This window comes from Carlito syrichta, unplaced genomic scaffold (genome assembly GCF_000164805.1).
Source record: "Carlito syrichta isolate Samal-C Ts95f unplaced genomic scaffold, Tarsius_syrichta-2.0.1 Scaffold307136, whole genome shotgun sequence".
Classification (NCBI taxonomy): Eukaryota; Metazoa; Chordata; class Mammalia; order Primates; family Tarsiidae; genus Carlito; species Carlito syrichta.
In genome coordinates this window covers 38,937-61,260 of record NW_007251232.1, presented here as the reverse complement: position 1 = coordinate 61,260, position 22,324 = coordinate 38,937, and the positions used below count along the sequence as shown (strand labels likewise).

Sequence of the window (22,324 nt, the reverse complement as noted above, 5' to 3'; positions counted from 1 at the left end):
CCACAGGACCCCCTTCTGGAACATCCTTCAAGACCACCATGACCTACCCAACCCCATCTCACCCTCGGACCACGCTGCCCACTATCCGGCCACCGCTGTCCACCTCCTCGGTGACTCCCACTTCTCACATCACCCCAACACGCCAGGAGACCACAGCCGTATCCTCTACCCATCTGAGGCCCACGGGCACCATCCTTCCAACTTCCAGGCTCACGACCACCGGACCGCCACACACAGCCCCGCCATTGACGGGGACCACCAGTAGGACCACACACAGCACAGCCAGAACCTCGACTGCCACTGAGTCACACTCTTCCTCCACTTCGCACCCTGAACCCACCTCTGCTTACGCCACCACCATCACCCCCAAGACCACCTTGAGAGGAACGGGGACCCCTGAAGCACACAGCACCTCGGCCACAAGCACAAGTCCACGCATACCAATGACCACACACTCTCCACCCACGGCACCTCACACCACAGGACCCCCTTCTGGAACATCCTTCAAGACCACCATGACCTATCCAACCCCATCTCACCCTCGGACAACGCTGACCACTATCCGGCCACCGCTGTCCACCTCCTCGGTGACTCCCATTTCTCACATCACCCCAACACGCCAGGAGACCACAACCGTATCCTCTACCCATCTGAGGCCCACGGGCACCATCCTTCCAACTTCCAGGCTCACGACCACCGGACCGCCACACACAGCCCCGCCATTGACGGGGACCACCAGTAGGACCACACACAGCACAGCCAGAACCTCAGTCTCCTCCTCCTCGTCGCCCCTCCCTTTCTCCTCCCACAGTCCCCCTCCGCTGTCGGCTTCCACTTCAGTTCCCCGTCCCCCGAGTCCTGTCACCACCGTGGCCCCTCCTCCGTCTCCCTCTCCGTTTCCACCCACTCCGCCTTTCTTAACCTCCCCGCCGCCTTCGGGTTCGCTTCCCTCCTCTGTTTCTCCTTCCACACCCTCCGTTCACTCTTCTTCCTGGACACCCTTCTCCCCCACTCGCGCGTCTTCCTCCGCAGTGTCTGCTCCCGCGCACACAGCGACGCTGAGTTCGAGCGTCCACCCCTCACCTTCCTCGTTTCCTGCGGGCACTTTCACAGCTGCATCCTCTACCCGCTCCCCCCTCACTGCCTCCACTCCAACTCGGGCCTCCCTCTCCCCCCATGTCACCCCACCCTTCAGCCCCTCTGCCCCGTCCCCCACGGTCACTCTCCCCATATCTCCCACCCCCTCCCGCCAACCAGCCACCAGTGCTGCATCTTCTTCGGCCACTCCCAGGACGACAGTCAGCGCCCCCACCTCCTCCGCCTTCTCTTCCCTGTCCACCACATCACGTGTCACCCTGCTCACCACCCGAGTCCCCACGCCGGGCGTTGCGTCCTCCACCTCAGGGCTCGCAGTCATACCTAGTTCTCCAGCCACCACCCTCACTACCAGGCTCCCTGGGCCCACTCAGTCGCTCACCACGCTGCTCCTGACCAGCACCCTGACTTCCCACGGAAGCACCTCCGTTCCTGCCCCAGGATCTCCCTCCACGGGGAGCCCCCCAGCTTCCTCTGTGACACTCACGCCCAGCTCACTCAGTAAGTGGCATCTCTGTGGCCCACCCTGACCCTCTGTGATGACCATCTCCCCTGCAGTCCCGTCTTCCCTTGCCCGCCGGTCCCGGGTGCCCAGTCACCATGCCTGGTACAGGCCTTCCCTGCCATGACTGCAGGTCCTGTCCCCTCCCCTCTGCTGGGCACCAGCCTGCCCAAGCAGGTGTCTGCCTGGCCCGTCAGTCCTTCCCCTACCTGTTTCCTGCACTGGCTCCCTATGCCTGTCCCTCCCGCAGTCTTGGACCCCCTTCAGGGAGTCTTCCCCAAGAGCCTTTCCCAGCTGCTCCCTCAGGTGCCCAGAGGAGGTTAGGGCTGACCAGCCCCCTCTGAGTGCACAGAGGGAAAAGCCCAGTGCAACCTGTGCCCTGCCAGCTGATCAGGCAAGGCAGAGCCAAGCCTGGCAATCGGGACTCCCGCCGATCAGTGCCTGTGCTGGGCCCTGGCCATAAGCACATCCCCCGCCCCCAGGCCATGGGCTCCCTGGGGAGAGAACCCCCCAGGTCTTGCCCTGGTGGCGGCAGCTGCCAACACATGCCCCGTGCTCCAGGGACGTCCCCCATCCCTCTTGCGTGCCCAGGCCTGCCCCGGGCATGAGGTCCCAGGAACACCGCCAGCTTTGGGGGTCTCCGGTGGGTGGCAGCTGTCATTGCAGGCTGACAGGATCCGTTTGCGCCCTTCCCTGAGGCAAGGCCTTGAGTGAAGACTGGTGACCGGGGAGGGGACTCCCATCAGGAGGGCAGGCCGCGAGAGGACACCTGAGGTGGCAGGGCCGGTGGGACCGCTGAGCTCGCGCCCCCTCCTGTAGAAGGCTTCGGGCAGGGAGAGGCAGGAGCCCTCCGGGAGAGGCAGGCGGGCTCCTAGTGGCCACCTCTCCTGCTGCTGGGGAATGAGTGGGGAGCCTGGGGAGGGCACACGGCAGGACGCCCCGCCATCGCCTGGGAACCTTAACTTCACACCCGAGGTCCACGCTGGCAGCTTCTACCATCTCCCCATCCACGGCTGGGCCACCCGCGTGCCGAGGCATCTTCTGGCCGAGGGGCCAGCTCCACTTCCCCTCCTCTGGCCAGGGTGCAGGGCGCTCCCACAGCACCACCATTGCCCTCTGGGGATACTGACTCCCTGCCCTCGGTCCCCCTGCAGGTCCCGGGTCCGGCAGACCAGAGACTCCCATGCCTGCAGGTCAGTGTCCAGGTCGGGGTGGGGGGCTGGAAACCAAGGGTGGCTCGCGGGGCCATGACAAGTCCCGTAAGAAAGGTCTCGCTTGAGCCTGAGGCTGCGGCGTGGCGTGTGTGAGGCTGCTGCCTTTGCTCCAGCGCTGAGCTGGGGCCGCGCTCGTAGGCTGCACTGGGGAGCCCGTCTCGAGCAGGAGCGCACCCCCAAGCCAGGTGGGGACAGTCTCCAGCCAGTAATGCCCCTGGGCTCGGGGCCCGCCCTGGGTTCCTCTCACCAGCCTCTCACCCCCAGGGGTGTGCAGCCTGCGGGAGCAGCACCAGGAGATCACGTTCCAGGGCTGCAGGGCCAACGTGACCGTGACCCGCTGTGAGGGCGCCTGCGCTTCCTCCAGCAGGTGAGCCCGGGAACGGGTCTCAGGGGCTCAGGCCCCACCTCACCTGGCAGAACAGCAGGGCGGAGGGCAGGGCTCTCGCCCAGGCGCGTGCCGCCCCCACCCCCAACGCCCGCGGGCAGGGTGGCCAGCGCCATAGGAGGCCTCCTGGGCGGGGCATAGCCCGGCCCTGACTGGCCCGCCTTTCCGGCAGCTTCAACACGGACACGCAACAGGTGGTCACGACCTGCGGCTGCTGCAGGCCCATCAGCGCCTACCCGAAGCAGCTGGAGCTGCCCTGCCCCGACCCCAGCGCGCCCGGCCGGGGGCTGGTGCTCACCCTCCAGGTGTTCAGCGGCTGCATGTGCGGCGCCCAGGGCTGTGGGGCCTAGACTTCGGCCTGCTGTCCCAGAAGTGAGGCTGCAGGTGACGCGCAGGACAACACCCCACACCTCCCCCAGCTGGTGGCCAGCAGCCACCTTCCTAGGCACAAGGCCTGGCCTCAAAGAGCCCACGGACTCAGCCCCTGGGGCCTCCTAGGCGAGGGACTGCTGGGCAGGGCCCCGGCCACCCACGCCCCTGCCACGTGGGGCTAAGGCTGGCAGCAACCCCTGCCCACACCTGCTGCCCCGCGTCCAACCACCCCGCGCCTGAACACAGCCTTGCAGCCCTGCTGGGTACAGGACACCAGGGAGGAGCGTCCCATATCAGATGCAGAGTGTGAACCCAGGCAGGGCCGGGTGGGCAAGGGGCCCAGGTGAGCGCCAAGGCGGAAGCAGGGTGGGACAGCGGGAAGGCGAGGGCGGCAGCCAGCCCGGCAGGACAGCGCCGCCCGCATCCACACTCATCCCAGCAGTTTGTCCCTGGAGAAGGCCGTCGCCCAACCATCCAGGCTCCAAATAAACTGGTTCTCGTCAAGGCAGAGGCTGGTCCCTGAGCACTGCTTTTTCCGCCTCCCAAACCCCTCAGGCAGTGAGCCCTGAACACACCCACGCTCTGAGGATCCAGACGGGGCGCGGCTGTGGCCCCGGCAGGTCTGGGCTGGAAGGAGACACCACCTCTGGCCTCAGCCCCACCCACCCTCCCCAGGACTGTCCAAGCCTCAGGTGTCGTCCACCATCCTCTGGCCCCACACCCAGGGTGGCTGGGCAGGCCAGTCCCAGGAAGGACCCTGGGCCACACCCAGACACGGCACTGCACACAGGACACGGGGGGCAGCGTTGACCACACACTGCCGAGGCTGGGGGCCTCACAAGACCTGAGTCCCGCAATCAAACAGGCAGAGCAAAGGGCAGACGTCGACACCCACTGTCCGAGGGTGGTGAGCCACAGGGCCAGCAGGACACTCCCCAAGGACAGACATATGGTCGGGCCACTGTTGCAGCGTTTATTTTTCTTGGACAAGGAGCACTGTAAGAGGGGCCTCCTCGGCAGGCGCACAGGGTGGTGGTGGTGGTGGTGCCTCGGGGGACAGCCCTTCCTTCGCGTGGGAAGGATTAACGGACACAGGAGAGCGTCACCGCCAGTGCACACGGCCCTTGGGACACACGAGCACCGCACACGGGACACACAGGGTTGCGCTGTTCCACAGCCAGAACACAGGGTGGGAGCATCCACCCACGGCATAAGCCGGGCGCCGAGGCTGGTGTCACGACACGGTGGCCCTGCCAAACCTCGGCCTCCATGGGACCCAGAAGGGCCAGCACAGCGGCTGCAGGATGCTGACACTGTCCCTGCTGCGGGGACCCTGCAGGGCCACCATTCCCGGCAGCTGTGTCAGGACACGCGCCACAGCAGGTTGGCGGCCTGGGGCCAAGAACCCCATGCGTGGGGCCCCACACTTCCGTCCCCAAGCCCTGTGTGCAGGACACGCGGGAGCCATCATCCCAAGAGCAGTGTGCAGGGCCCAGCCCTGGCTCCCAGGGCCTCCGAGCCAGCTCCACTCTCTTGCGTCTTGAGGCATCAGGGCCCTACGGGTAGCGTGGCAGTGGCTCCTCCCACCATCGCAGGCCGCTTCCCCTCCTGACCACCTCCCAGCAGCAGCTGGGTGGGCAGGCTGCAGCGAGACCTGCCGTGCCGGGAAGCGGCGGCCATGCCCTAGCACTCTCGTGCTGGGGCAACTCATCTGAGGCCCAAGCAGGGCGGCATCCTCCCAAGGGCCACCAGAACACCCCTCCCGCCCCCCTGCAAGTGCAAGGTCTCAGACAGACAGCAAGAATGTTACAACTGACCCTTCAAGAACACGGGTGCTGGGAAAAGGAAGACAGTTACATCTAGTAGGACACGGGGCTTCACCGAGAGAGTCAACGCGGAACACAGATGTTTCTGGATTCTGATTAAAATTCTGCCCCAGGAAAACGGTCCAGGTCACGCTCCCCCCGGGGCCCCAGGACCAGGCCAGGCCCACAGCGACGGGACCGCCACCTCAGACCACCAGCCGGGTGCAGCCTCACAGTGCACGCAGGGCACCGCTGCTCAGGGGCCAGGTGGAGCCAGGTGAAGGGCAGCAGATCTCCAAGCAATCTCACCGAGATGCCCCCTCTCATCCAACTTCTAATTTCCCTTTAACGCGCAGACGTAACCACAGCACGGTCCTGATTTCTGCAAGATTCGACCCCAGGTCTGCACCCTTCTCTGGCCGCAGCGGCCACCACACTCCAAGCTGAGCTCTCCGGAGTCGTTGTGTGCGCGTGTCCAGCCCAGGGGACGGGGTCTGGAAAAGCGGGGCTGGGCGCCCCGGGCCGCGGCATCGACGGGGGCACTGCTGCAGTGTGGGAACGAGGACGATGGTGGAGATGAGCACGCACGAACACCGGCGCCCGCCTTCCCCTTGCACCTAAAACTGCTCAGACAGCAGCTCACACAGCCTCTGCGACACACTCTCCTTGCTGGTCCGCAGCGTGAGCCGGTACATCTGAAACAGAGCATGCAGAGGGTCGGCGGGCCACCTCGCCAGGCCCCAGCTGGACGGGCCCCCCTCTGGGCCCCGCTGCACCCACGCTGGCCACACAGGACATGCCAGAGCCTTGCACCCCTGGGGGAGTTGAGCTGGTGCAGCCGCTCTGGAGAGCAGAGTAGCCGCGTCCCACAGTGTGAATCTCACAGGGCCCTGTGGCTGGGCCCTGCACGCCTGGGTGCCCCCGAGGGAACGGACGTGGGCAGGCACTGCTAGAACAGAATGGGACCCTGCGAGAAGGCACATGACGCAGTGACCAGAGAAGCCACTGGCACCACCGCCACACAGACGTCAGGAGCGAGAGGCCAGTAAGGTCTTCATGTCCCCGTGGTGAGACTGAGCCCCACACAGCAGTCTCTGGGAGGCTGGGACCCGAGGGAGCCCCTGGGGTGACAGACCGTGGAGTGCTTTGTAGGGTTGGCGAGACAAGCGCACATGCCAGTCAAAACTGACTGAAGCCCACAGGTCTGCGGCCCACAACGAGCCCAGGTTAGGCCCGAAAGCCTTCCCCCCACCCCCCGCAAGGTGGCCCCACCTGGGCTTGCAGGTTCGGCTCCAGGCGCAGCAAGCATCCGATCTGGGTGGTCTTGCTGTGGATGATGCCAGCCCCCACAAAATTTGCAGGGTTGGGATCAACTTCTTCAAGAAGTGCAGAGCCAAACCCAATAATCTGTCCAAGAGAAACCAGGAGACTCAGGACACCGGAGCAGGGCTGCGGGCAGCGCAGCCCCGGGCCTCCCCGCCAGCCCTACCTTGGCTTTGGTGATCTCTGTGTCCATGGGATGCTTCGCTTTGAAGATGTTCTGCACTTCCTGCTGTGGGCTGGGAGAGACGGCCGACCGGTAAGCCCTCCAGCCAGGGACATGCGCCGGCAAACGATCTCTCCTCCCCCTCAGACCACTCACCCCTCCCTAAGCCCCAACAGGACACGACCCCCCCCCACCCTCTCAGGACACTCCCCACCCTGCAGGGACAGCCCTCTCACTTGCTCAGCTGCTTCCAGCGTTGAAAGAAGTCCTGAGAAGCCATTTCTGTGGGCTGGAAAAACTTGTTGAGGGTGATGGGCAGCTGAACAGACACGTTCTGGAAGGTGCCTCCATACCTGCGGGCAGCAGCGGCACATTGAAAGAGCCAGGATGGTCAGGGCTCCTCCTCGCCCAGCTTTGGGGGAGGAGAGGCCACGTGTGAGGCCCCACCCGCCACGAGCACTTGAGGGGGCCGAGCCTCGAGCCCCCCCAGAGCACAAGTGTCCCCCCAGGGGAAAGGGCAGGCAGGGGCTGTGCCAAGCACCTGCCCAGCTGGGGACGGCCAGCAGGACCCTCCACGCTCCCTTCCCACCAGCTGCTTCCAGAACTCCGGGCTCTGTAAACTGTATGGGCCACTTTTCCCATGAAAAGACTAGAGCAAGAAAAAACTTTGCACATCTATTTCCACAAATTCTTCAGTACACACTCTTAAGTTAAGTTCTCTGTGTTTCCGATATTTTAAATGTGCTTTTCCAAACACTGTCAGCTGCAGACCCCAACAGGGCACTGGCTGGCTGCATCCACACAGTCGTGGCCACCGAACACTCACACACAAGGCATGGGTTTTAAGGTCAGCAACACGGCGTGTGTGACCCAAGCACAACTGGCCAGGGCTGGGGGAGCCCGCGCCTCCCCACAGCCAACTCTGGGTGCCAAGCCTGCAGGGGACTCAGGGGACCTGGCTGCCGGGCCACCCGTCTCTCAGTGGGCAACCCCAGGGCCACCGCCCCAGGCCTGCCTCCCTCCCTGTCCCCACTGTGAGGGGCCACAGAGCGGCAGCAGCAAACGCTGCACCTGTGTACGTCTGCAGGCCTGGGCCCATGACAGGAAGGATGCCAGCTGCAGCCAGGTGTCTGCACGTGGTCCAGCATGGGCCCTCACCGGAACTGGATGTTGAGGACCGGCGCCTCCATGAAGTCAGAGACACACTCTATGTTGACCACCTGCTGCACCTGCGCACCCCCATCCACGGTTGGGTCCACGGGCTTGGTCTGCAGGGTCAGATGTGTCTGCGTTAAGGAGCCCAGGAGCTCAGAAAGCGACTGGGCTGGGGGCGGGGCCTGGATGGGGCAGGGGCGGGACTCAGCCCAGCACAACCCACAGAGCGAGCATCAGAGTACTGTGTGGGTCAGGAGAGAATGGCCACATTCTGACCAGGGGGTTTTCACGCTGCAAAGGGTGCCGGTGTGGCCTCCCCTGGGGAACCGGTCTCTGCCAGCAAGGCTGGGTCCTCCCTTTCCTCTGGGCCATGTGCCTGACAGCGTCCCAGGCCCCCGAGGGAGAGGCGTCTTAGGGGGCTCTGCAGGCGTGGGGGTTTTTGTTCCCAACCGGGGACAAGGTCCCTACCACAGGTGCTCCTGCACATGTGTAATTTTAATGGCTGTTTTGAAACACTTAGCTTCAACAGTCTGCAATAAAACATTTTCCCTTAAAATGAACACAGACCAGCCCAAGGCAGGGAGGGTACTTTGACCACAAGCCCCAATGTGTCTCCTCCTCTGTGAGGCTGGGGTCCTCTCACCAGCTTTCTGTAGTGGGCCTACTCCTGATGCCTGCTAAGGGATGTGCCTCCCGCAGAACAAAGCGCTGCCAGGTGCAAATGGAGCTCGTAAGCATGGCTCCAGGCCCGGGCACATGCCATACAAGCACACACCACAGGCCGCAGCAGCTCCCCGGGAGCCCACAGACAGGACTCCAGAGTCCAGAGGGTTGTAAGGTTCATATCACGGGAGAACAAGCTGAAAAGAAAGCAGCTTGCACTAGGTGGGCAGGGGTAACAGACAGCATAGGCATCTACCACCGCACTGACAAGCGCCAGAGCTGACACAGGAGACTGCGTGAGTCCACTCCAACATCCAGAATTATTCTGCTATTCTGACACACATACAGGAAAAACCCAAACTCCCCAAAGCTTTCTCCAAGTCCCAAGATGACATCTGTGTGTGAGAAGGGGGTACACAGAACCAAGGATATTAGACTGAAGGTCGTCTGAGCAGATCAGTGTCGGAGTAAAATTTAAGAACTGCGTGGAGGTCTTATTTCCATAAAATATAAACATCCGGCCTAGAAAGAAACAAAAACAAACTATTTCACACACACAGTTTTATACTTATCCCAGATATTCACAGTGGAAAACAAAGAACCCCCTGAAATCTCCAGTTGACTCTAAGTCAACTGTCAGGATCTAAGACACATTAAAATTAAGAGCAGACTTTTTCTACTTTTAAGAAAAGTATGCCGAAGCTGAAGATGGTCATCTGTCCTCCTCCTGCTGGCAGGCAGTCCTTGCCTGTGTACTCACCCCACGATAGATGGGACCACACATGTGTGCAGGGAAGAACCACAGAGCACCACTGTTGGTGAGCTCAGTGCTAGCAGACGCAGCTGCCAGCGCCTCCCTGGGACCACCACAATCATGCAGGCCTCTGCTGGCCCTGCCCTGCCACAAGCTGACCCACGTGCCGACCCGGCCACCTGCTCTCAGGAAGGCCTGGCTCCACCATGTCTGCCCAAGTCAGGACCGACCTCCAAAGCCAACGCACACAGGGCCCTGGAGGCCAACTGGCTCAAGTTCTGCACAGGAATCCATTAGGATGTGCCGCGGAGTGTGGTTACTTGCATCAGTTACTTGCATAGGTGGGCAGGGGTAACAGACAGCACAGGCATCTACCACCGCACTGACAAGCGCCAGAGCTGACACAGGAGACTGCGTGAGTCCACTCCAACATCCAGAATTATTCTGCTATTCTGACACACATACAGGAAAAACCCAAACTCCCCAAAGCTTTCTCCAAGTCCCAAGATCACCATAAAAACCTTTGCATAAATCTTTGTTAGCATTTTTATACCCTCCGAATTTATTATTTTTATTTATTTATTTTTTTGAGTTGAAGTCTCACTCTGTCATCCAGACTGGAGTGCAGTGGCTGCTCCCGGCCACCGCAGCCTCAACCTGCTGGTCTCCACTGATCCTTCTGCTCAGCCTTCCAAGTAGCTGGAACTGCAGACGTGTGCTACCATGCCCAGCTAGTTTTTTTTTTTCTTGATTTATTGTAGAGATGAGGTCTCGCCAAGTTGCCCAGGCAGGTCTTGAACCCGCGGGCTCAGGCAATCCACTCACCTCAGCCTCCCAAAGCGCAGGATTACAGGCTCAGCCACCGAGCCCGGCTACCCTCTGAATTTAAAAAGGAAAGTCTGAAGAGGACAGTTTGGCATCACTCCTCCCACAACTTAAAAAAGCAAAAATTGGACAACCCCCTCGAGTCCCCTCCCACTGTAGGAGCTTTTCTGTTCTCTCAACAAATCCTGCTTTCTAAAAAGTAAAATAATAAAGCAAAAATTGAAACCTAGGTGAAGTCATCATGGCCCAGAGTTTAAAAGCTTCATCAAACCAGGAATAAGATCATATAACCTGTTTTCAGGGTAGCATTTTTCAAGGACTCAACACCCCAGACGATCCCCAGAGGGCAGAAGTGCGAGTTCTGTTCTTTACATCACACTCTTGCTGGGCTTCCACAGGCAAGAGGAAAAGGAGCCTCCAAGGCTAATGAGGCCTGAGAGGTCGGGACCCCTGTAGCAGCCCCTGGGCTCCCTGGATTTTTTTTTTTTTTGGATTCAAAACTTCTTTTCCTTTCTTTTACATTGCGGTAAGACACACATAACCTAAAATTTACCACCGTCACCATTTTCAACAGCACAGTTCTGTGGCCTTATTCACACTGTTGGGCAGTCATCGCTGCCACCATCTCCAGAACCTTCTCACCTCCCCAAACGGAAATGCTATCCTATCAAACACTCAGTCCCACCCCCTCCCTGCCCAACACCCACCATCTCCTTTCTGTCCCTGTGGTCTGACAACTGGGACCTCACATAGGTGAGACCACGCATATTAGCGTCTGTCCTTTGATGACTGGCTTGTGTCACGCAGCACCGCGGCCCCACAGTCCGTCCGGGTGGCAGCCTGTGTCCTTCCTTTCTGAGGCTGAGTGCTATTCCACCACGTGGAGGGACAACATGGCGTTTACCTATCCATCCACAGAGAGACACCTGCCGGCCACTGTTACAGCACTGCTATGGACATGAGGCGCATGCACCCGTGTCAGCCCCTGCTTCCAGTTCTTCTGAAGACACGCCCAGAAGGACTGCTGGGTCACGTGGCACTTCTGTCTGGAATAGTCTGGAACCGCCAGTCTGTCTCCTATGGGGCGGGTACAGCACCACGCATTCCCCCAGCACTGCGAGGGCTCTGAAATCCCCCCGGCTCAGCCCCACTTGCCGCTTGCTGCTTCTGCTTGGCAACAGCCTTCTAAACAAGCACCCGGGGGCATCTCACCGTGGTCTCCATGTGCACTTCCCTCATGACCTTGTGCATCTTTTCAGGGGTTCAGTGACCATTTGTGTATCTTCTTTGGAGAAATGTCTTGTCAATTCTTGGCTCACTTTTTAAAAACTATTTTATCTTAAAGACGTGAGGTACAAGTCAGGGTTAGACGTACAAGTGGTCACAGTGCAGGTCACGTTTGGTTTGCCCATTTTTTAATGAGGTTGTATTCTTGTTGAGTGGTGGCTGTTTTTATAGCCTGGATATCAACCCCTTATCGACAGAGCCCGCAAATATTTTCTCTTAATTTCCCATAATTTCTAAGAGACATTTTCATTAAGCAATTAAAACACATACCTAAATTCTGCCGAAATTCAGACTTGAGTCCAATTTGAAGCAGCTGGTTTTCAAACAACACACCGTTATTTTTACAAACAAACCTAGGGGAGAAGGGACAGTCGGGCGTCACTCAAAGCCACCCTGAACACACGAGCATTTACTCTGGAAAAGGCTTTAAAGTACACGAAGGCTGGGAAGACCTCTATGGGATGTGAGGGAAGGGAAAGTGGGGAAGTATTCCGGAGGCCACCCTGAGGAGCAGCCGCCAGAAGCAGAACGGTAACACAGCGGTGAGGACGCAGGCCTGAGAGTCGGCCGGCTGCCCTCCACAAGTGTTCATCCCTGTCGATGACCTCAGATGGCACGGACCCACCAAAGGGCACGCACACACACCTGGCTGGGTCACAGACCCCATCCAAGGGGGCACCGGACTTCCACCAGGCGGGGAACCGGACTTCCACCGGCACTGCACCTGCCCACCGGCCACAAGGCAGCCACAGGACCCCCAGCACGGCTAACGTTCACACTGAGCAGGGACCCCCAGCCCCGATGGTCAGTATCCACACTGTGCAGGGAGTCCCGGAGTTTTGCTGCCCTAGGATCCAGCTACATTCCACAGAATTCGGGGAAAACGGAATAACGCTTGCTGGTTTCTGTTTGTGCTTCTCAGAAAAGCTTGAAGTCACACGAATCCCATGCATCACAGCACCCCACAGCAGCTGAGTCCAAAGGGGTGGGGACGGGGCCCGAGGCGCCTCAGTGAGCTCGGGAGCCACACGGTGCAGAGACAGGAGGGACCGCTGACCAGGACCACAGGACGGGTCTGGGGCGGGTCCCGGGCCGTATGCAGGGGCCACAGTGCTGTGGCCCTTGTGCCTGAGAGGCAGACACTGCAGGTGGCAGCCCTCACTGGAGCACTCCTATGGCCCCATCCTGACCTGGAGGGCAAGACGGAACTCCACGCTCCTAGCCACACTCATCTTGGGAGCAGCGGGAGCTGCTGGCTCACAGGCCAGCGTGCCAGTGCCGAGCACAGAGGGCACCCAGGCCAGGGCTGCTCCAAGCGGCTCCAGAAGAAGATGGAGGAGGCAGCGGCAGAGACAGGCAGCCAGGGTCCGTGCAGAGGGACAGCCGGGGCACACGGCAGGGCCGGGGCTGCTCGCTCTGCCCCTGCCTGTCTCTGCCACTGGAGCTGTTGCGGCTGTTGTCCCTGCACCACCTCTGAAGGCCTCAGCTGCCCTCCCTGGCCCGACAGTCTACCTGTCCAGTTGTAGCCATACGCAAAGCTTCCCCAAGTGAAGGGCAGGCCAGCCAAATGCAGACATTCTCATGGCAATCTCAGAGCATGCACCCTGTCTTTTGCCCAGGTCTTGTCACAGCAGACACGGTCACTTGGGAGGAGCGGCTGGGCAGGAGCGGCAGGACGGCTCCAAGTGCTCACGGCGTCCGGGCTCCGCAGCCCTGGGGTCGCTGCTCCCCTAGCCCGCTCGGGCTCCACACAAGGGGCCAGCATGGACTCAAGGCCTGGTCTTTACACATGGGATTTGGACTAAGACACTTTCAACTGCAATCTGTCCAGGACACGGGAAGACGCTGACTGACCAATGGATCACCCACGACGGGACAGAAACAGCCTCGCAGTCTTGGCTGGTTGGCTGTTTTTCAAAGAGACAGCTCAACTGCGATGGGACCTGGGAGAACATGGGGCTCACCCACCTCCACTCTGGATGGCCATGGGGCAGGCAGCCTCCCTGCACCCGAGCCGACCTGCGTGGATGCGCTCGCCTCCCCCTCCATCACGCCTGCCAGGCGCCCCTCGGTGGCAGACCATAGCCCCGCGGCCACACCCGGCACACGCCACAGCCCTGAGGCACCGCAGACCTGCCACTGACGTGAGGAGAGCATGCAGGCCACGTATGAGTCCCAGCGCAACCTCGCAGAGGTACGGGGAGGCCCGCCTGGCCAGGAAGAGCCCCTGGGCTGCCTGCACCACCCCCAGCCTTTCCCCCACCAGCCCACCCTATCAGGACTCAGTAGGGGCCATGCCACGGCCCCGGAGCCTGGGCTTTCTGCAGTACCTCCAGACCCAGCTCAGCAGAGGCTCAGCCAGAGGCGACCCACACCGGACCCGCACCCGACCCTCCAGACCTGCCAGACGTGCCTGTCCAAGGTCCCTTGCCAATAAGCAACAGGAAAGGAGGGCTCGTGGACAAAGTGAAGACAGAGACACTGAAGAGACATGAAAGCCCTGGGAGCCCGACTCATCTTCCAGCCAGGGACAGAGGGCCCCACCCTGAGACGAGCCCCTCGGCACCTGGGTCAGGAGCCACACCCACGCTCCCTCAGCAGTCAGTGCAGGGAGAGGGATGCACACCTCCGGGAGCCTTCACAAGCTGCGAGACAGGCAAGGGCGGTGAGTCCAGGGAAAAGCCTGCAGGCTCAGCCAACCCAGGAAGGTCAGGATGCGGGCTGGACACCAATGTCCTGAACTCAGAGAATGGGAGCCAAGGCGCCTGGACAAGACCCAGGGTGTGGGGGTGCTCAGACAACTCGGGGAGTCGAGGCAGCAGAGCCAGGAGACAGGCTGCTCGGAGGCAGCCACAGGGGGAAGCCAAGGTGTGCTGGGGCAGGCTTCACAGAGTAAGTCAGTACCTGGGCAACTAAAGACAGGTGCCCAGAAGGCAAAGGCACCGTAACACCACTCAGCATGGAATGCAGCCGACCGGACGGGAACAAACAGCAGACACATAAGCCAGCACCGCCAGAGACCCGGCGATGACGAGCCTGCAGCCCTTCTGCGTTGATTAACCCTCGAGATCAGCACTAACCCTTCATCTAACGACAACGGGCTGTCCACAGTCAAAGCATGGGGGGAGTTACGAAGCAGACCCACCCAGAACCAGCCATGCATGCTGTCCTCCCCAGGTGGGTGTCTGGGGGCGGTCAGCATCACCGGCCATGTCTGCCCAGCTGGCGGGGGCCGTGTCAAAGTCAGGGGCATGGTGGCCCCAGTCCCTGTCTGCAGGACCAGGAAGCCTCACTACCTGGCAAAGTTGTCTTCAGAGCCGGGAGCAAGAGGCGCGACCGCAGAAGCTGAGTCTGAGAACACATCCACGAGCAGCCCGCCGGAGGAGGGTGGGGGACCCGCGGGGGCAGGGGGCGTGGCCCCCAGGCCCAGCAGGTCCGCCGACGGAGAAGGCGTCGACTGGAAGAGAAGGAAGGAGAGCATCAGCACAGGGCCTCCAGCCTGAAGACCTGCCCCGGAAAGATGCTCTCGGTTTCACCAGAACAGCCTATATGCTTTTACGAACATTATCCGAACAGAAAAACCTCCGAAAATATGTCTGCCACGAAAGACACCAAAAAAGAAACACATGGTTTAAGCAATAAAACCAAGCATGTCCACAAAGAGTCCATTTAAAAGGATGAAAAGAACTGGGCGCCAGCACTTTGGGAGGCAGAGGCGAGAGGACTGCCTGGGCCCAGGGGTTCAAGACCAGCCTGGGTAACTTGGCGAGACCTCATCTGTACAACAAATCAGAAAATTAGTTGGGCGTGGTGGAGCATGCCTGTAGTTCCAGTTACTTGGAAGGCTGAGGCAGAAGGATCACCTGAGCCCCGCAGGGCGAGGCTACGGTGGCCATAGCATGCCACTGCACTCCAGCCTCAGTGACAGAGACACCAGTTCCCAATTTTCTTTAAAAAGATGAAAAGTAGGCAAGTAACTTATTAGAGTGCACCGTTAGTTTAGTTCAATCACTAAGTTTTATGTAGTCATGGGGAAAAAATGGATGGAAGTCTACATGGCAGACACGTCTTCTTTTAATTGCTTTTGGATCCTGGGCAAAGGCACAGGAAAAGGGCTCCTACGAGGCCACGGCTAAGCTCCCACCAGGGCAGGACCAGCAGCTCAGCCACGTCATGCTCACCCCAACACAGCAGCACACACCCAGCACAGTTGTCAAGTTCTCCATGGAACCGCAGCACTGCCCTGGGCCTGTGGGCCAGCATGTGCACCAGGGGGCCTGGCTGCCCCCACAGAACACACCCACCCACGGGATGGACACACACGCTGACTCTGATGCTGTGCACTGGGGGCTCGCGGCAGAGGTTCCCACCCAGTTTGGCGTGGTCTAGAGAGCACAGGCTTTGGTGACCACTATGGTCATGGTTATTAGAGGCATCTCATAGGCAAAAACCAGAGCCAAGAGGCATCCTGCCCTGACGATGCACCTTGAATAACTTCTGAATGTCCCACAGGACACCCATGAGGTAAGAGTCAGTGCATCATTACCAGGACTAGATCTTAATGCCATTTCACATTAATAAAGTGAGGGTTCAGCCGGGCTCGGTGGCTCAACCTGTAATCCCAGCACTTTGGGAGGCCGAGGTGAGTGGATTGCCTGAGACCGCGGGTTCAAGACCCGCCTGGGCAACTTGACAAGACCTCATCTATACAATAAATCAAAAATCAGCCAGGTATGGTAGCGCACGCCTGTAATTCCAGCTCCTTGGAAGGCTGAGGTGGAAGGATCGCCGGAGCCCAGCAAGTCGAGGCTACAGTGGCCGGGAACGGCCACTGTACCCCAGTCTGGGTGACAGAATGAGACTCCAACTCAAAAAAATAAAATAAAATAAAATAAAATAAAATAAAGTGAGGGTTCACACTGCACACTTAAAAACGTAGACGTGTAGGTCTATGAAAGGCAAGTTCTACTTCAAGATCCAGGAGGCATCACAAAAGGTGGGCTGTGTGGTGGCCGGGGGACTGAGGGCAGGCCTCTGTGCCTGCCAAAGCCTGTGGCACGCCCTGTGGGCAGAGCATGCCTGAGCAGCTTCTACACTGGTCCTGGAAGGGCGCAAGTGCCCGCGCACCTCCATACATGGAGGCGACTGGGGTGGCTCGGGCTCCACGAGGAGGGGAAGGCCACGGAGGAGGCAGCAGGAACTGGAACCACAGGCATGTGAGCGTGTCTGGGTGGAGCCCTCCAAGAGGCCTCCTGCCCGGTCAGCGCCCACAGACCCACAACCTTGGCAGCCTGACCACGTGAAGGAATGCAGGCGCTGTGACACGCAGGACGTCACACTCAGTCATGCACCTCTGCCTGCAGTGTCGCTCTTACCCCTGGCTCCTGATGGCATTTCCATTCTACCTGTGGCTTTCAAGTTCTTTTTAAAGTGGGAAACCCCTTTCAACCTAGTAAGTCAATTACATACCCTAAAGTCACAACAGACTGCAAAAGACACAAGACCCCTAGGATGCTGCCATGGGCTCTCACCTCCTCCTTATTCTTTCAGGCCTGGGGAGACCACCCAGGGGAGCAGTCAAACCTCCCTCTGACAGCAACAACCGCAGGAAGTAAAACAGAGGGTTTCCCCATGGAACCCAGGCTCCTTCACCTGAGGCCAGGCAAGCCTCTGATCCCAACACCTGCCAGGTAATCAAGGCTTTACCAGGCAATGAGATGGCTCCCCAGGTAAACCCATGGGCCACAGTACACAAGGGCCAGGTCACGTGTACCAGTCTCCCCTAAGGAGCTGCACACATGAGGAGAGAGGTTTCATGGGAGAGATAAAATGTTCCAGCATCATCCATGATCTGATATTTTGGCCAATGTGACCCAAGATGAAAAATGCCGCTGCGTTTCATATAAAATCCAGACATGCCAGCACACCCGCCCAGACTGATACAGAAAATCCTGAGTGGGAAAACTCAGCCAGGGTGGCCCCTGTACCCTGCCCCTGCCCACCACTGCCATCCCCTTGGGAAGGGGTCTCTCGAGGGACCCCCAAACACCAAGCCCTGAGGACAAAAAGCCATAGGACAATACCGACATCACAGACCACAGCTCTCGCGGGCAGGGAGGCTGCCTACTCACAGCCAGACACCCATGTTGGGTGCTGGCATGTGCTCACACCAGGGGCCACGTGCTGTCAGTGAGGAAGTAGCCACCAAAAGGCCAAACACCGAGGAAGGAGCCTTGTCAGGGGCCCGAGCACATGCCGGGCTGCGTGCTGTCGCCAGGCCCTCGCGGGTGTCTGCAGAGGGCGGCACACAGCCACGCCCAGGGTCAGGAGGCTCCCACCTGATCCCTGCCGAGTCAGCCAAGTCCTGAAGCCTGCACCCCAGGCCCCCCTCAACGTCCACCCGGGGTCAGCTGGGCAAGCCTGGGTGTGGCCAAAAGCCTAGGCCTATGCACACCACCCCAGGCCCACGTGAAAAGGAAATGTCAAATAAGAACCTAACAGAGACAACTGCGAAACCCCTTTCCGTGCTCCTGTGACATGCTCCTCTAAAGTCGAGCCTGCTGGACAGAACAAGGGTGCCCAGTCCTCCCCAGCTTGAACATGCAGCGACAGGTGTCTCTGGAGGGTCCACAGTGACCTCCCCCAGCACCTTTCCCTGCACCTGCCGCCTCCCCTCTGCCAGGATGGCTGCGCCGTCCTCCCTGGCCTGGACCTCGTGGGGGAGCTGCCGCCCTAGTGCCTGCGGGAGGCCCCTACACTGGTGCAGTCCAACACCCACCCACAGACCCCCCTCCACGTGCGCTCTGGCTCCAAAGTCGATGCCCTCCACCAACCCACCAACGCCCCCTCTGGGCTGGGGCAAGGAGGGAGAGGTGGACTCAAAGCCTGACGGGCCCGCACCATCGGGCACTCACGAGGCTGGTTACCCAACTCAGGGCAGGCAGGAAAACACCAGCAGGCCCTGACCAGCACACCTTCCGTGCAGCCACGCAGGCATGAGCGAAGACCGTTGGGGAGAAGACACCATCCACATTGGCGCAAATCACCCGCCACAAAGCGGAGACTCCCAACAGGAAGCCCAGCGGTATGCCAGGACCACAAAGACCTGCAGAGAGGAGGCACCAGGTGGGCGCCACACAGGATGCAAGTGGGGACATGGGGCCCCATGTGAGGAGACACAGTTGGCTCTCAACAGGCCTGGTCGCAGTCCAGTACTGGGGGCTAGGACAGGACACAGAGTCATCAGGGCACACAGCGACACCCCACCAGACACCAGGCTCAGACACACACTCCCTCCGGACCCACACTGAGGTCTTTCTGTGCAGGGTGCATGTCACCGCAGAGCTCGCCCTGGCCAGGCACCAGCTGACACCAGCTGGTGGCATTCATCACCACTGGGAAATATGCAACCTGGAGAGGGAACATAAGGAAGACCCTGAGACAGGCAGGGACACAGTCGGCCAGCCGACCAAGCTTCAGGGGGACGGCCAGAAGCCCACACTCACTGGCTTCCGCTTCAGCCGGGCAAAGGACGGACTCAAGCACAGGACTCCAATCACAGTCCCTGCCAACCCCTCACAGCCACCCTCCCACTGAGGCGTGTCATCTCCCACACACAGGGAAGGTCAGCGCCAACCCAACTCACTCCAGAAGACTTCACACACTGCCGTGACCCAACCAAGCATGTGGGGATCCCGGCCTCAGCAAGCCAGGACAGGTGCAGGGGCCGACCCAGACCCCGAGGAGAGGACGGCCTGAGGGGCACATCCGACAGACACAGGCCTCCTAGGCAGCTCAGCTGTGGCGTGAGGACACGCACAAGCCCCGGTGCAGGGAGGGCGCCCAGCACCCCGCACATGGCCCTTCAGACAGAGCTCTGCCGGCCCTGATCTCAGGGCACAGCGGGCTGGGGACCCACCGCGGCGCTGGCGCTGGCCGGGGCGGGCTCAGGGCCCCCGTTGACATCGACGCCCCTCTCCCGCTTGGCGTCCTCCAGGCCGGTCACCGTGCCGGGGCCCTTCTTCTTCTTGAGCTTTGCCAGGATGGAGGACGCGCGCTCCGGGAATGGTGGCATCTCCTCCAGGACGGTAGCCTTGTGGGAGAACAGCAGAAGAGCTTGGCCTGAGCCCGGCCTTTGCCCCGAGGGACCCTGGGGCGGCCCCTACCAGGATGTCGGTGCTGGCCACAGTGCTGAGCCGCAGGTACTCCACGGCACGCTGCTGCAGCTCCACATCAGCGTTCCTCAGCTGGCTGTCGCTGCGCAGCACGTCCTGGATAGTGGCCTTCACCTCCGGAAACAGGTTCACAAACTTGATGTAGGTGGACAGCAGCAGCGCCCGTGTGGGCACGCTGCACAGGTGGAACTTGGAGTGCAGCAGGTTGAACTGGACCAGCGGGCTGCGGGGCACGACCGGGACGCCCATCACCTCGTCACCCCCAGCGCGGCAGGGGGAGGGGCACGGGCAAGGGCCCTCTCCTGCCATCACGTGAGGACCTGATTCCAGCTCCAGATCTGACCGCCAGCGCCCACGGGCAATGCCTGCCGCCCCCCACATCCCTGCTCTGCACTGGAGCCCCTGGCTTTTCCCTGCTGGGAGGAAATGAAGCTGATCTGCACAGAAGCCCCTTCCCTCAGCCCTACAGACCCCCCGCGGGGCTTCTGCCACCCCCCCACAAGGCCTCCTACCTGGATCGTGGATCCCCAGCTATCAAGTTTCCAAACTCCCCCAGGATGTAGCCGCCCACCTTGACCAGGTTCTCATGGCACGCTGGAGCCTGGAGGGCCTGTGAAACCACGGCCATCGTGAGCAGGGAACGGGCAGGAGGCCAGAACACAGGCAGGGCAGGCAACGTCTGGAGGGCGTCCTGGAAACCGCAGCCCCAGTGCCCACCCTGTCTCCTGGCAGCACCCTCAGCACCGGGACAGCAGCAACCTGGACGTGGCTCCCACTGTGCCCTCGGGGAGCTGTGTGCCCAGCCAAGGCCCCTGGCCCTGGCAGGCACTGCTGGCACTGTCACAGCACATGTGCTCCCAGGGGCTGAACTGGCCAACAGACCCCATGGTGTTCTCTCCATTACATGGAAGCCGGTGCAGGCCCAGGGCAGTCGTATCAGTGAACCCTCGAGGGTCACAACTCTGGGTTTTAGGGTGAGAAGAAACCAAGGCTCGGCAAGGGCGCAGCAGAAGGGCCAGGGCCTCCCAGGACGGCTGAAGGAGCACGAGGGGAGGTGGGTGACACCCCAGACGCCAGCACCTTCTCCCAGAGGGGGCTTGGGGTCCCGCTCACCTCCCGGGATGGCCCTGCCCCCACCCTCCTCGCGGGTGCCGAGGCCATACCTCGAACACGGTCTTGGCGGCATAGCCCTGCACGTCGTCGCGGTTGATGACGATCTGGATGACGCGGTACCACACCTCCTCGCTCACATAGTCACCGGCGATGCGGATCAGGTTCAGGATGGTGTCCACGTACCAGGTGTAGTCCACCGCGTACTTCTCGGCCAAAATGGCCACCTTCAGCACCTGCGGGGCGGGTGAATGAGGGCAGGGCCTGCGGCGCACGGCAGGCCCAACACCAAGTTGTCGCTGAAGTCAAAGTGCAGGCCTAGAAGGCCCCCACAGTCCTGCACAGATGGGGACGTGTGCGACGCCCGTCCCAGGTGCTCCAAGGAAGCCAGAAGCCCCGAAAGTTTATGATTCCCTGATGTGAGCCTGGAGGGTCCACCCAACTCCCAGAAACAGACACGATGGGAAAGACCAGGTCAGGGTGCAGAAGGACAGGGCACAGCAAGGCCCACAACCATGCTGGTCCCTCCTCCCACAGCCCAACACCCCAGCATGGCACCACTGACCCCTCCTTGCCCCTGGGCTCCCGGTAGCCCTGCCCTCACATTTCCTCACGTTCTGATGGTTCTCCTGCAGGTCTTGCCTGGGGGGGCTCCTTCTCGTTCCCGGCCCTCTCTGTGGCATCCCCCAGGCCCCTGCACCTCTCCCATCACTCACGGAGAACCATGCACCCAGAGGCATCTGCCTGCCCATGCCCGCACGGGCAACCCAGCCAGGCTGTCCACACCAAGCTCAGGTCCCAAGGCACCCCTTTCACACCCAGCTCCCGCCTCCGAAGAGCATCCAGCGCCAACACCAGAAGCAGCAGCACCGGGGCCACACAGCCCGCCCCCTCACACCCCGGCAGGTCCTGACCGGCCCCCAGGGCCCTCGCCTGGAGCCTGGATCTCCGACCTGCCTCCATGGCACTTGCTGACTGTCACCCCGAATGTGCTGCCCTGAGCCCCACGCTCGGCCTGTCAGGCACGTGGACCGCGTTCGCCCCCACCCCGCGTGAGCCCCCCCCACCTGCCACGCACTGCTGCTCTGCCTGCCCTCCCCACCACTGTCCTCTCTCGACCAGGCCACTGCCACCTCCTGCAAGAAGTCCTCATGTCCCCAGCACCGCAATGCCTCCCAAGACCCCAGGATGTGCCCATGACCTCCAGGCATCCCCAGCCAGGACACACGGAGGCCTGCTGTCCTGCTGCAACCTGCCCCTCCACGGATGGAAAGGCGTCCTGGGGGGGGGGGGAAGATGAAACAAAGGAGAACAACATAAGGGGGAACAACACGAAAGTCCTCATCAAATGCAATATACTTCACAAATGTCCATAAATAGCTGGGGAGATCAGGACACAGGAGGGAGCCAGGATTTGAGACATTTGTGCCTTAAGGCCAGTGCTACTTCATTCATACCCACAGCTGCCAAGAGCCTTGACCATTAACCATACAGGAA

General features: G+C 60.7%; 2 protein-coding genes across 3 annotated transcripts in view; one reads left to right on the top strand and one right to left on the bottom strand.

Annotated features, from left to right (window-relative positions):
• Window positions 1-38: 38 nt before the first annotated feature.
• On the top strand, window positions 39-3,546 carry LOC103266306 (mucin-6-like). The gene is made up of 5 exons (XM_008063913.2): window positions 39-738; window positions 1,033-1,571; window positions 2,993-2,996; window positions 3,076-3,178; window positions 3,369-3,546. Exons 1-5 carry the CDS (start codon window positions 39-41, stop codon window positions 3,544-3,546), a joined length of 1,524 nt encoding a protein of 507 aa, XP_008062104.2.
• A 2,366-nt stretch (window positions 3,547-5,912) lies between these two features.
• AP2A2 (adaptor related protein complex 2 alpha 2 subunit) overlaps window positions 5,913-22,324 on the bottom strand; it is a 51,303-nt gene continuing 34,891 nt past the window's right edge. Inside the window, exons 11-22 of one of the 2 annotated variants that reach the window (XM_021715464.1) lie at window positions 20,881-21,063; window positions 20,230-20,327; window positions 19,709-19,940; window positions 19,462-19,635; window positions 14,840-15,000; window positions 11,814-11,896; window positions 9,110-9,199; window positions 8,018-8,141; window positions 7,096-7,212; window positions 6,863-6,932; window positions 6,646-6,780; window positions 5,913-6,068 (exon numbers count right to left, since the gene is read on the bottom strand). In XM_021715464.1, the coding sequence (XP_021571139.1) occupies window positions 5,991-6,068; window positions 6,646-6,780; window positions 6,863-6,932; window positions 7,096-7,212; window positions 8,018-8,141; window positions 9,110-9,199; window positions 11,814-11,896; window positions 14,840-15,000; window positions 19,462-19,635; window positions 19,709-19,940; window positions 20,230-20,327; window positions 20,881-21,063 (1,545 nt within the window). In that variant the 3' untranslated portion in view covers window positions 5,913-5,990. The remainder of the gene's footprint in view (window positions 6,069-6,645; window positions 6,781-6,862; window positions 6,933-7,095; window positions 7,213-8,017; window positions 8,142-9,109; window positions 9,200-11,813; window positions 11,897-14,839; window positions 15,001-19,461; window positions 19,636-19,708; window positions 19,941-20,229; window positions 20,328-20,880; window positions 21,064-22,324) is intronic. The other variant, XM_008063912.2, reaches the window with a different exon arrangement.

Excerpts from the sequence above, each read along its gene's own strand:
- LOC103266306 (XM_008063913.2), top strand. The coding sequence starts at position 39 with ATGACCTACCCAACCCCATCTCACCCTCGGACCACGCTGCCCACTATC. Across the intron at positions 739-1,032 it reads GCCATTGACGGGGACCACCA|TGTCTGCTCCCGCGCACACA; the intron begins GTAGGACCACAC and ends CTTCCTCCGCAG. Across the intron at positions 3,179-3,368 it reads GCCTGCGCTTCCTCCAGCAG|CTTCAACACGGACACGCAAC; the intron begins GTGAGCCCGGGA and ends CCTTTCCGGCAG.